The 14,344-nt window shown below is 41.9% G+C and overlaps 1 protein-coding gene across 1 annotated transcript in view; it reads left to right on the forward strand.

The window, feature by feature from the left end:
- The window catches only part of LOC137498971 (fibronectin-like), a 434,037-nt gene that overhangs the window by 317,144 nt on the left and 102,549 nt on the right, over positions 1-14,344 (forward strand). Inside the window, exon 9 of the mRNA XM_068226885.1 lies at positions 8,253-8,558. Within this exon, the coding sequence (XP_068082986.1) occupies positions 8,253-8,558 (306 nt within the window). The remainder of the gene's footprint in view (positions 1-8,252; positions 8,559-14,344) is intronic.

Genomic DNA, 14,344 nt, shown 5'->3' on the forward strand with positions numbered 1-14,344 from the left:
GGAATGTAAAAACGGGGCTCGAAGCCCAAATCTTGTAACGAACTGTAATTTCTAATTTCTTAATTTGTTGATATGCTACTTGGTACCTGTTATACTCTATTATTTGTTAATTTTGAAAAGAAAATATAACCTTTGTTAAAGTTTTAAATTAACTTTAATTTTGGTAGTTGAGACCTATTCCAGCCCGCACCTTCTTTCACCTCTGACTTCCACGGATAACTTCGTAACAAGTGGTAGCAGAGCGTGTTTGAATGGGTCTCAATTTAGCCCCTGTTAACGGCTAAACATTGCCTTTGATTCGAACTCTTACAATTTTCTCCGTCGCTGGAAATTTTCGATTTTTCTAAATTTGTAAAGTGTCTGACATCATGCCCGGCCCTCGCGATTTCCTCCATCCCGGCTATTTGCGCAAGGAGGAACTGATTTATGAATTAACCATTAGAAATGTTCAATCTGGAGGCACGGTATCACTAAGCTTAAAGATTCTCTTGATTTGCCGATTACCACCCCAACTTTGGGAGAGAAAGAGATTGATGACTCTCTCTCCACGATCACTGACAATACTACTGAGCTAGCATCCGTAGTTAGTATTTTTGAACGGGGTGATCCTTCACCTAATCAACTTAAACGTGTACAAGATAGATTGTACCATTTTTCCAATAGAGTTAACGATCTGTTGTCTCTAAAGTTGAATGACATTCAAGAGAAGGAGGCTAGTGCTCTTCTCGAAAGCCTTTCTAAACTGTCCACTAAGGTTACCCTATTGTTAACTGGAGCTGTACCTCCCAAAACCGACCAACCCACTCTGGTAAACGTAGTTGGCGAGGAAGACTCTTCTAAAGGAGAGGAAAATAGGACATCTGTAGGAGCTCAACAAACCTCTGCCCCATTAGATAGTGAAATTGAACGTCGTATCTCGTTGAATAATGCCCCTTCCGAAACAGCTTCTTCGCCACTTAGGCCTCTACCCACTATGTCACCTGGCTTCAGCAGTTTGCCCCATCCTTTAGCAATGTTGCTCCGAGGCATTTCGAAGTTCTCCGTTAATTCCACCAGTGATTTTATTGCTTTTCTAAGATTTTTCGTTGAGTTTTTGGATCATGCTCTTGTTTTTTCTCTTTCTCCGTGTCAAATTTTGCAGATCATTTATCCCTATTCAATTGGTGTTTTATTTGACAAAATAGTAAGAGCAATTGCTGATCAATCATCTATAGAAGAATTTCACGCCCATCTGTTAGCTAATTTTATTCCGGCTCGAGCTAGGTCATCACTAATTCAGAAGTACTATTACCGTATACAGCGGCTGGATGAAAATCTTGCCGACTTCGTCCAAGACATCAAATTCTACACCAGAGTATTTGACCTCCATTTTGCTGAAGATCAAATTGTACAAGCCATTGTGGAAGGCATTTCTCCATCTTACAGGTCATACTTGTGTTTTGCGTCGCGTCCGCAAACCTTTGCCGAATTAGAGGCTATGGCTGTCTCAGCGGAAGGAGTTAGATACGCCGACACCTTACCTGTCGCGAAAAAAAACCCTCCATCCTCTACGGCCTCCACCTCGCCGACCCGTCACACCCCGTAAATGTTACGCTTGCGGGTCGCCTGACCATCTTCGGAACAAGTGTCCATTAACTAAATGTAGTGGGACAAGGAATGGAACAGGGTCATCCCAAGGCTGTTTTAAATTCGGCGCTTTCTCCCATATTGCCAAAAATTACCCGAATTCGAATAGCATTCCTTCCTGCTCAACTTCGCGTGCAACTTCCACCAACAATAAAAAATGACTAGTGGTTTCGGCTGAGTCGACTAACTCTTCTTTCCGAGGCTCAGCCCCAAGTAAACCTGCCGAAATCTCAGGGAAAACTCAGTCCCCTAATTTATCTTTCGAGGGTCCCAAAGAATGTCTTAGGATTGCGGCGGATACCCCCGCACCTGTTCCATTTCCCAAAACTGAATTGAATAATGAACCTGTAACAGCGCTATTAGATTCTGGCAGTGTGTGTTCCATTATTTCGGCCGAGTGGTACTCCAAAATAAAATCTGTTTGTAAATTTCCTGATTTTTGTTCATCTTCGGTTCAATGCATTTCGGCTAATAATTCCCCGTTAGAAATTTTAAGTTTTCTGTATGCCAAAATTAGAATTGTTAAATTTACTTGGAAAGTTAAACTGTTTGTGGCTAAGCACTTGTCTTGCCCCATTGTATTAGGAGCGGATTTCATGTCACACACCGGTCTTGTGCTCGACATTCAGAGCAAGTCGTGCACTTTCAAATTTGCTAGTAATTTCAAAATCCCTTTACTAAAATGTAATTCTGTATCATGTTCATCTGTTTCGCCTACCCAGGATGAGATGTTGTTAGACCTTAGACATCTACCTGATTAGCAGGCTTAGAGTATTCGTAAGTTGTGTCAGTCGTTTCCAGATGTTTTCTCTGATACTCTTGGTGTTACTGACCTTATAGAATACAAGATTGAGGTTACGGATTCGATTCCAGTCCGCTTTCCACCTTATAGGCTATCTCCACCTAAAATGAAGGCTCTGAAAGAAATCATAGATCAGATGTTGAAAGATGGTATTATTCGACCCTCTAAGTCGGCATATTCTTCGCCTATTTTTCTAGTCCCGAAACCCCAAGGTGGCTTCAGGCCTGCGATTGATTACAGGGCTCTCAATAGGAAGGTGGTGTTACAATATGTGCTCCTTCCAGACCTTCACTCTTGTTTTTCATGGTTTCGAGAGGCTAAATTTTTCACCATCTTAGACCTCAATCAGGCTTATAACCAGATCCCTCTGGCGGAAGAATCTAAACATCTTACAGCCTTTGCCACTGATTGGAACTTGTATGAATACAACCGCGTGCCTTTCGTGCTCCCCACGGGAGCAGCCGTGCTTACGAGACTGCTAGACAGAGTCTTCTCCGACATCAGATTTGAGTATCTATACCATTATCTTGATGATGTCGTCGTATTTTCTGAGACCTTTGAAGAACATCTAGATCATCTGAAAGAGGTCCTGAGTCGCCTTCGTAAGGCAGGATTAACGGTGAAGTTGTCCAAGGTTGCCTTCGCTAAACCTTCCATGTCATTTCTAAGGCACAGTGTGTCGCCCGATGGTGTCGCTGTAGATCATTCTAGAACACAGGCCATCCGTGATTTCCGACCTCCTAAGGACATCAAAGGAATTGCCAGATTCATTGGTATGGTGAATTTCTTCAGGAAATTTATTCCTAACTTCGCTAATAGAGCGACTCCCTTGAACTTACTCCGCAGGAAAGGTGTCAAATTTGAGTGGGGGCCTTCTCAACAAGCCGCTTTCGAAGACCTCAAATTAGCCCTTTGTAATGCCCCTGTCCTCGCTATGCCCGATTTCTCTAAGAAATTCATCGTCCAAAACAGCGCGTCGTCGACGGCGGTAGCTGCAGTCCTTCTTCAAAGGACTGAACTAGGGAGGCGACCCATCGCCTATGCCTTTAGGACATTATTAGCCCAAGAATCCAAGTATTCCATCTATGAACTTGAGGGTTTGGCTGCCTTATTTGCACTAGAAAAGTTCCGCCTCTATCTGGAACATGTTAATTTCGACTTGGAGACAGATAACCAAGCCTTAAGCTGGGTCTTATCCAGGCCACGTCGTACGGGTGGTATAGCCCGCTGGGCCATCAGAATTTCTGCCTTCCAGTTTGACGGTAGGCATATTAGAGGTAGCCGTATGTTTTCTAATGATGTAGAGACCTCTGAACAGGAAGACAGTTCTTCTCTTCCCGAGTCCATATCGCCTGGTGTAAATGCCATTCTAACGGATGCGCCCATGTTATTTAGGGATATTGAAAAATATCAACGTGAAGATCCAGTGCTGGCTCCTATTATGGAAACTCTTTTTCTGGGGAACATGTCGTCCCTTATGTATTGAGGAATGGTGTTTTATGTTGCCCGTCGGGGCATGATAAGATGATGAAAGTAGTGGTTCCAGCTGTTCTTGTGCCTATGATCTTCAAGTACTATCATGAGACCTCATTAGGGGGTCATTTAGGCATCTTAAAAACTCGAGAAAAGATCAGAGAAATGTTCATCTGGAAAGGTATGGACGGCGAAATTCGTGAATTAGTAAAGGCTTGTAAACCTTGTTGGCTTAGAAAACCTATTATGTCCACCAAGCTAGGCTTATTGTCTTCTCATCAAGCTTCGCGCCCCATGGAACGTTTTTACATCGACTACGTAGGACCCCTCCCCCTATCAAAGGGGAATGCCAATAAATTTATCTTTGTGTGTGTAGATGGTTTTACAAGATTTTCTTCAACAATCGAGAAAAGATCAGAGAAATGTTCATCTGGAAAGGTATGGACGGCGAAATTCGAAATTCCGACTAAACTGGTTACCGCTCAGTCCACCATTTCTTGTTTAAATTCTATCTTTGCTTATTTTGGTCCGTGTCAATATATTGTGTCTGATAATGCTAAAGCCTTTACCTCTAATCTCTTTCGTAAATTCTGTTTTGATCTATCTATCTCACATGTAACAACTTCTCCATACTATCCTCAACCATCTCTTGCTGAACGGGTCAATCGTAATCTGAGGTCGGCTCTTACTGCCTATCATCACGACGATCACTCCAGGTGGGATACATCCCTGCATTGGTTACCCTTCGCTTTGAACTCGGCGGTTCATGAATCTCATAAATTCACCCCTGCTTCATTGATATTCAAGTTTGTACCCAACACGCCGCTCTCTAACCTTTGGTCTCTTAGTGATATTCTGTCTGAGACAATAGATCCAGATAATATTAAAGATCTTCGGAAGAAGGCTAAGGCAAACCTTAAAATTTGTCATGAAAAGTTTAGGGAAAGATATGATCGTGGACGGAGGCCCACCAATTTAAAGGTGGGAGACTAAGTAATGGTCAAGAATTTTGTTCCCGCGGGCAAGCTTGCCCCCAGATTTCATGGGCCGTGCATTATTTTAGATTTTCTTACGCCGGTCACATTGTTAGTGAGCAATCCAGCCACAGAGAGGATATTTAGGGTCCACATTTCTCAAATTAAACCCGTGTAAAATCCGGGTTAACCTTGCCATTAACATTCTTCTGGGAACCTGAAGGTTACATTTTTTTCTCTAAATCCTAGGCCTTCTGCCCCTTATATTTTTACACTGGGTTTTTTTAATCTGCTCTGTATAAATATTGTAAAACCTTCTCCGAGGTACTCTGCTGTCCTCTCCGTACAGCTCCCGTCTCCTGCTAAACCACACCAGTGGCATTAAAATAAAATAAAAATTTCCACGCCGCTGGCCCCTCTGCCTCACCTCCAAGATAATACCCTAAAGCAAAACTTTCCAACAAAATTCTGCTGCCGTGATCTTACTGTTTCAGTGCCCCCGCAGCCGTGCGGCGCCGTACCGACACTGAGGTGGGGTACGGGCCTACTCCACTCCAGGGAGGTCAACCAGTGTACGGCGCGCCGAAGCCCTCCTTCCGGCCAAGGCTGATGTGCGGCGCACTAACCGCAAGCTACTCGTGGACTGTAAATAAAGTTCGCATCTGCGGCGTGCTTCACCACGACTACCCCTCTCATAGTAGCGGGAGAGGTGTATCTCAGGGTAGTTGAGGGGTTCGGGCGACCTCGACGAGAGAACTTTGGCAGCGGCGAATGGTCTTGCCGTCAAAATTAATTGACAGCTAATGTACTTCTTCAGCAACATGGACACTCTTTTTCGGCAATTAATAATTTCTTGCTTCAAATCAACCTTTGGTGCACTTAGAAAAATATTACTTCCATGAATTAATGTTTTTGTTTCGCAATTCTACTACTACAAAGAAATTCTAAAACTGGACTTAAACTAGTCACACCCGTCCATATTAAACAACTTAAAAGACCTCCGACTACCGGTACTGAAAATTTGTATTTTCTCTTCTAAATTCTCCTTCAACCAATCAGCAACAAACTTGGACTTTGTTTTGGAAAAAAAGCTAATTTCTTCTGTGTCACGCTTTGGAAGGAATTTCTTTTTGGCGGGGGGGGGGGGGAGGGCTGTACCGGGCGGTACACCTCTACGACGCAAATTCAAACCTTGCGCCAATTGAAACTCCTCTACAAGAGAAACCATGAACTTTAACAACTGAATCACCCCTACGATTTATCAGAAGATGCCACTGTGTGTTTTTGATTTGCTTTTGTTTTTCATTGATCAAGAAGTGTGAACATTCTCTAACAGATGTCTCTACCAAAAACTATGATAACGAACTCTGGTGTAAGGGAATAAACCTTCTTGGAGAAATGTTGTATTTATAAGTTTTGTCTTTACTAAATTTTGTTCTGTGGTTTGTGGGTTGGCAATGTTAATCCTTTCCTTCGCCTGTTTTGAATTTAGCCAATCAGTAATTTCTGTAATTAATTTTCCTCCAATCATAGCTTTCTTCTTCAAATTTCCATGTGTAACTCTTAGACGACCAATAAAAATTGAGTGGGTGTGTCTACTCATTCCTGAAAGGTCTCGAATTTTCCGCGAGTGTATAAAAACTGCTGATTTCCTTGTTTCCGGGCCACTCGTATAACATCTAACTCAGTATGTGAATATGTAGCAGGGGGCGGGAAGCGCCTCTTTCTTCAAGCATCAGCTCTTCAACAAGGTAATGGCCTCTTAACATCTTTATTTATTGCTAGCTCAGCAGTTTAACTCGCGGGGAAAGTTCGAAACCTTTAATATGTAACCTATATCTTTAAATATGTAAGCCTTTCAATCCTTGTAAAAACTTCACATAACTTGAACTGTAATTCGGGGATAGAGAGTGCTTTACCCTCTCGAGCTCCCCTTCATTTTGAAATAGAGGTGACTACGTTTTCATAACCGTTTCTTCTCTGCTTTAATGTATTAAACTTTTCTCATACGAGTCACCTCCCTAGCATGGGATTAGCCCCGCTGTATCGGCCTAGCGCTACTTAGGTTTTTAAATGTGTATTTAGGAGTGCTAGTTCACGCCTCCAGTCCTTTCTGTACTTTGGGCCAGTAACTTAACCTGATGTTTTGTTTTCTTCATGCGAAGGCCCTGTAGGTTGGGTATCAAATACCCCTGTTTCTTTGTGTGCCTTGAGGGCAGTTAGAAGTGAAGTTTGTTGTGGCCTTTGATAGGCTTGTAAAATTGAGAGCAGGTCAGCTCTTTTCGGGTATTTGAATAGTGCCTCTGAGAAGCTTGTGATTTAAAGGTGGGAGCAAGTGCTCCTTGTATGAAGGGGTTTTCTGCCCCTGGGATCAAATGTGTGACTTGGCAAAGTTCAGCTTGTAGCTCGAGGAATATAAAATGGGGCTCGAAGCCCAAATCTTGTAACGAACTGTAATTTCTAATTTCTTAATTTGTTGATATGCTACTTCGTACCTGTTATACTCTGTTATTTGTTGATTTTGAAAAGAAAATATAACCTTTGTTAAAGTTTTAAATTAACTTTAATTTTGGTAGTTGAGACCTATTCCAGCTCGCACCTTCTTTCACCTCTGACTTCCACGGATAACTCCGTAACAATAACAATAACGAACTGTGTCATTACAAATAATAACTCTGTATTCACTATTGTTATTTCGTTTCGGTGTTTTCCAAATTCGTACATTCCTCATCGCCACACGTTTCATTCCTGACTTGTGTCAATGTCATCTTTCATATGTGTGTACACTTGTTATGTTATGTCACCCTCTCAGACTGATTCTGATGATTTCGTCTGATTCCGCTTCGAACGGTAGCGCTGTACAGCGTCCGATGAGCCATCTGGTGACGAATGAACGTACCACTTCCACTTCTATTATTACGACTAAATTCAAACCTCATTGCTTGAGGAGGCTTTGTCGTGAACAGTCGAGATATCCTTCTAAAGACGCAGAGCAAAGTTCTCTGCGAAACGTAAAGAATTTCACCGCATTTTCTTCACACGGCATGTGCTCAAAAGCCTGTATCATGCCAATAACTATGATTTTTCCTTTTGTTTATTTGAGGCTCCTTGGACCTCGTAGTTCTTAAGTCTGGCGAGCTTCCTTTTAGCCCTGTATTCCTTCAACTTTGTTCTTGGTTTGCTTTCTTTCCTGAGTCCACTTCACTCCCACTGCAGGACGCCATGTTTTAGCAGTCTTACTTGTGTTCCGCACCCGACTTTATTGAGCTTTTGTACCTTTCACGCCTCTTTGCTGTGTTCTGGTGATATCCTGTTTCCTCTAAGAGAGAGACTTGTTCTACTAGTGTTAAGGAAGAATCTCTTTCGTAACTTTGCAGGTCCACCCGCTCCAGTAGTGGTGGTCAGCGGTGGTGTCAGAAGTCTGACCGTTCAGTGGAACATCACTGATTGTATACCGGCCGATGTAACAGGGTATACAGTTTATGTGATTCCCCAAGGACCCAAAGGAGATGACTGTGAAGAGATTGATGAAATTGTCTCAAAGAATGTCACTGCTGGAGAAGAAACTGAGGTCACCTTCTCTGATCTCCAACCTTATTACGACTATCAAGTGAATGTCACCGTGAATACGAAAAGTGGGGAAGAGGCGACTGGCACTGGTTACGCAACAACGGCCGAAGGCGGTGAGTGCTTCTGAATCTTGTTATAACTCTTATTCTAGTTCCAGAAACTGAGGTTTTTTCATCTCCATGCATTGTGTACGGCAGTGATCTCCCCTTCCTACCATATTTCTCCAGGAACAGAGTATTTATTTAATGTGTATAAAGTCGTTGTCTCTTCGTTCTCACAAGAGAAACAGGAGGTGTATATTGGGGACCATGTGGAGTGGCGGTCAGTATAGTCTGAGTTTGCTTCAGGACGAGCAGGCACCAAATAGTAAAACTATATTAGCTGTTTGTCACACGTTCCGTCTCGTGTCAACAGAGAGCAGTGGGACACTTTGGAGATCACCTAATTCCTTCCGGAACTCTATTCCAATACATTTTTGCTCCTGAGATACCTATATGTAGGACATTTTGAAAGAAATTTCCTGAGGACAGATGGCCTTCCTACAAATGTTCCCGAATTGCGCAGGGTGATAAAGTCTTTCTCAATCAACTTGTTTAATCATGTTCAGAAACGTTATGAACACATAATCATCATGTAGCAGTCCGTTACGTCGGCCAAGTCGGCGGCTCATCCATTGCAGACACGACTACCGGGTATGACTACTCGAAATTAAAGTCTTGAAATATAGTAACGGTGAAAATAAAACAATTCAATTTAAAATAATATAATTAATTAACAAATTAATAAAAAGACGCACAGCTTCTCTGTACCTTTGCATTTGTGCCTAAGGTTCTGCTTAAACTAAAAGCCATCATCATTAAGTTATCATAGCGGAACAGCACATGGAAGTCTCCGAATTCGTCTTCCATGAGGAACCGTGCTTCGGTCCACTTGAATCTTGAAAGTTCAGTGTTCTAACAAGGACCGTTCTTACAGACCGCCCGGCTAACATAACCTAGATAGTGCTAGTTACTTATTGTTAATACACATTTGAGTCATTTGGTGTTCCAAATGAAAATAAAATACTGTAAAACTGTTTGTTTAAATGATAAATCTTCATCATAATTGTAACAACTGCTTGACTATCACGTAGTTCCACATGATGTTACAAACTGTCTGATATTACTGTTAATGCCATGAGGGGGAACAATTGAAAATTGATTATTTTCATTTCTACGTAGTATTCTCGAACCACCTACTCATTTCTGCCACGCGGCTGGGGAGAACACTGAAGTTAGAGTGAAATGATTCAGACTATGAAATAATATTGCATCACTTGTATCGTAAACTGACATAAACAATACACTCCGGGAAAATGAATAAATAGCACCTAGAATTCGCCAGTCCAGCAAAGGGACATTTTATTTACACACTCTTGAGGACGTATACAACACACGATCACACGAAGCGAGACATACGCAACTGAGTACAGTCGACAGAGCGTGGACAAAATGAGCGCTAGTAGCGTTTAGACCGTACTTTGCAGAAATGCAGGCTGCAAATCTCCAATGGAGACGATCGTAGAGGTGACGAGTGTAGTGTTACGGAATGGCCTGCCATGGAATTTGCACCTGGTGCCTCAGTTGGGCCAGGTTCCGACCGCACAGGATGACGTTTCATCCGGCCCCAAACGTGTTCAATGGGGGACAGATCTGGGGATCGTGCTGGCCAGGGTAGTTGACGAACACTTTGGAGAGCACGTTGGGTGGCACGGAATACAAGTGGACGTGCATTGTCCTTCCAGAGAAGAACTGCCAGTGTAGGATATGACTGCTCACACCTGGACCCGACTAGGAAAGGCCGAGACACCGTCCTGAACTGGAGACGTCCCTCGTTATCGGTGATCAAGGAAATGAAACTAATCCCACAGCAATAAAAATCGGAATTAAATTCAGATGGGGGGTTTAAACATAATTGAAACAAGGGTCATATTGAGAAAAGCCAGTAATGAAAAGATACTTAAAAGATTCAAACAATAGCATACCTTGTTGAAGAAATCTCTCAACATCATGAAGTGTGCGTGCTGTTATTACACTCCAATATTAAAATTAAAAATTGCCACATAGCTCACCTCCTCTAATAGAAACTTGGTACATCCTGTGGCAATATTATCACAATTTTCACGGCACAATAAGGTCGTTTCTTTCACGAGATCCCGTTTTTAATTCATAGTACTCGCGTGTTTACACGCCATTTTTCACACTACAATAGCATCGTCTCATCAAAGCTTCCACGCATCAAGGAGAATAAAGGTAAGAAGAAGATCAAAAACTTTAGATAATAACAACCCACAGAGACCAACATCACTGTACCAAGGCTCAAAGATTATAATCCCAAAGACACCTACGGGCATGCCCACAACCCAAAGAATAAATTAAACAAATATGGCGCCTTCACGGGCGAGCCATCGGCCAAGATCAGGACATGGCAAAAATAAATAAAGCAGTATCGAGATGAAACACAAAACACACAACCAAGATTAAAAGTGAAAATACAACTGACCGACACGTCACCTTCGCACTCCCCTGACTCACGGACACGCACTCACACATTCACACATTTGTCGGCATGGGCAAAAATATGAGCGGCAGCTCCATTTTATTAGATCAACACCAAACCACATAGTATAACTCATCTGGTCACAACAACGGGTCTCGCATCAAACAGCTAACAGCGTGCACATTCCAAACCATTCAATAACGAGATCGGATAAATAGTCCGTACTCAAGTCCATCGTGTCTCGCGCTCCGTACGACCAGAATTGAGTTTCGAGTCGACACTGTGTGCTTACATGCAATGGATGCCAAAATACCATACGACGCAGTGCACAGCAAAATCAGTTTGAGGTCCAGTTACCAACATCGCATAATCATAATAAGAACAACAGACACACATTCCATTCATGCTGCGGGCCGGAAGAGGCGTATCATCATCATACATACATACATACATACATACATTATCATTATAGGCTGTTATGCCTTTCAGCGTTCAGTCTGCAAGCCTCTGAGAATTTAAATTTACTAAACGTCGCCACAATCCTCGATTTGCAACTAGTGTTGCGGCTTCATTTAGTTCTATACCTCTTATCTTTAAATCGTTAGAAACCGAGTCTAACCATCGTCGTCTTGGTCTCCCTCTACTTCTCTTACCCTCCATAACAGAGTCCATTATTCTTCTAGGTAACCTATCCTCCTCCATTCGCCTCACATTGTTACCTGCGTAACAATTTTTCCCTCTTGGGAGATATTTTCGAAACTGGCCTCATGGCTGTGGAAAAACTGTGTCCTTCTTTATTTCTTCCTTTCAAAACTTATTGCCCGGCTGTCTCTATGCACGTCCTATCGGTGCCTGACTGTATTCTCCTGCACTCTAGTGGCGTAGGTATGTACTACCTCGCGAGCTACGTTACCACTCAGGCGCTTGCCCTCTGCGCACATGTGATCGTTGGGGCCGGCACTGCGGAATCTCGGGAAGTCGCCATTGCTGTTTGGTGAGAAGGAAGAGATGGACGTGTGTGGCTTCTCTCTCCCTAAGGAGATCATTTCTCCGAAAATGTTCGAGCCTGGCTAAGGTTACATACGTGGGGCTTTTGCCCTGGGGATTTCTGCAAGTTGTTCTGGTTTATTATTCCTCGTCTGGAATTTGCATGTTATGTTTTTCTACAAAGTAAGTAGCATATTCTACCGAAGCTGTCCTCACAACTTTCATCTGGAAGAGACTGTAAGTGTTGTTACAACTAAACCTTTACTGATTTTTTGGTGAAAGACCTGAAAATTTTCCTATGTGAAGAAAGTGTGTGCGACACCATGTAACTGGCGTCATCTAAAAACTAAGTCTTGCCTTGTGGAATTTTAAATTTTCGGCTTGTTAATTGGAAGTTATAGCATGTGTAATTAGGTCTGTTAAATTGGGGCTTGCGTACTGTGTGAAAGAACGTTTTGGTTTCTTCGAAAACGTAATTGGGTAACCTAGTGTTTATTAATAACCTTTCTAGGCCTAAAGGTTTTGTGATAAAGGCTATCATTTTACTGGAATAATTTAACAAGCGAGTCGCTTCAGGGATGTGGGTGTTACGTGTACAGTGTGTCCCGGTACCTTTCTTTCTTGCTTCTCTGGTTGATTTTATTTTAATTTAACTTAATTTTATTCTCCCTTTTGGGTTTTTGGTTATTTTCTGCGTCTGTTTTCTTGGTCCTTTGTTAGTTTTCGCCTATTGTTGTTTGCGAGCTGTGATTGGCCCCTTCCTTCCCTTGACCCATTGTTGGTCGTTGCCATGGGAATGCTAATGTTGTTGATGTTGTTGTGATGGGATTGATGATTTGTATTTGATGTGCCGATGATGAATTCTACCTTCTCCGCGGATTTCCTTGGTCCATTTAATTTTTCTTTGAGATTTTAATTTTACCTTCTGCTCATTTTTCCTCCCGGTGTTTCGGTGCTTATTATTATTATTATTATTATTATTATTATTATTTTAACTTCTTGAAAAGTGCACGTAATACCTACCCATCCTTGCAGGGGGTCGTTTGACACATCCTAAAAAGGGGTTTTCAGTATCAATATCAAAAACTGTTTCTGTCAAGGTTGTTTCTCACGGTTGAATGGATGTTAAAAAAACTTTTGTACTGTACCAAGAAAACCTTTGGTTGTAAGAAAACTTGAGAGTTGGCGAGGGGTTTCATAAATCTACATTATCTTGCTAAGTCTTTCAAGAACTAAATAATTATTTTCTTTATAAACGGTCGACCGTAGGGTTTTGGTTTGAGTTTAAATATTTTTAAATTTTTAATTTTATTATTTTCCAGCGAGGATATTCCTTCCTATTTGTTTATCACTTAATTATGCTGATTAAATATCTTGTTCCCCAAGGTGTTGGTGTTTTCCTTTAAAAGGGGTGATAATTTGATATGACCAGGTGTATTTTATCCGCTCCTTTGGGGGCCCTGTTTAATTTTCTCATGGTAAGTGCCCTTTTTTTCTTTAATTTGTCTTTGTCTAGCACGTTTCCACGTATCTGAACCGTGCCTTTGGTACACGGTCAGACCCTTGGTGCTGTCACTTGGGGTAATTATGCCTTTTATTGCTCTAAGTGTTACAGTTCGTGGCAGCAGAGCTTTAGTTAATTGATTTGTGTGCCTCTTACTTGGATCTACCTGTAGGTCTGTTGCATCCTCATTAAATTTATTTTGGCACTGTGTACTATATGCTTTATCTCCCTTTCATTAAGCTTTTCTATTTTGTTTGTGCCAACCACCTGAGTTTTTTTGCATTGTCCCTTTAAAAAACCTGGTCATTGGGGAACTTTGAATTATTTGAGGTTTCAAAGAGTGTAAAAAACTGAAACTTGTGAAAGGAACGCTTTTATTTGGATTAATTATTTTTGATTTATTGTTTCATGTACATCAACTATGGCGAGGGCTGTGCTGTTCCCATTCCAACTCAGGAAATCAGAGCTAGTTTATGAGCTCACTATCAGGGGTATCAATCCTGCTAATACTGTTGCCGAGTGCGCTGCTTTGCTGACATCGCATGTCCAGGTTCCTATTAATCTTGATTCTGTAAAGATGTGCTGCAACTTTGGTGAGTCCTTAAATTTAATTACTGACTGTCTCTCGGAGATAGAGGTTGTCAGACAAGAATTCATTGAAACTTCCCCCACTAAGGGGCAGATTAACAGACTTAAGGCTAGGGTGTGGCATTATTTAGGCCGCATCCAAGATTTGATTACTATGTGTCCCCAACCTAGTCTTGTTTCTGAAAGTACAAAGCTGTTGACCATTGCTTCTAGTATTTCTGCTGAACTAGATATAATGCTAGCAAGTAAGGATATGGAGAATTTATCAGTTGTTGAGAGGGA

The sequence above is a fragment of the Anabrus simplex genome, chromosome 3 (assembly GCF_040414725.1).
Source record: "Anabrus simplex isolate iqAnaSimp1 chromosome 3, ASM4041472v1, whole genome shotgun sequence".
Lineage (NCBI taxonomy): Eukaryota > Metazoa > Arthropoda > Insecta > Orthoptera > Tettigoniidae > Anabrus > Anabrus simplex.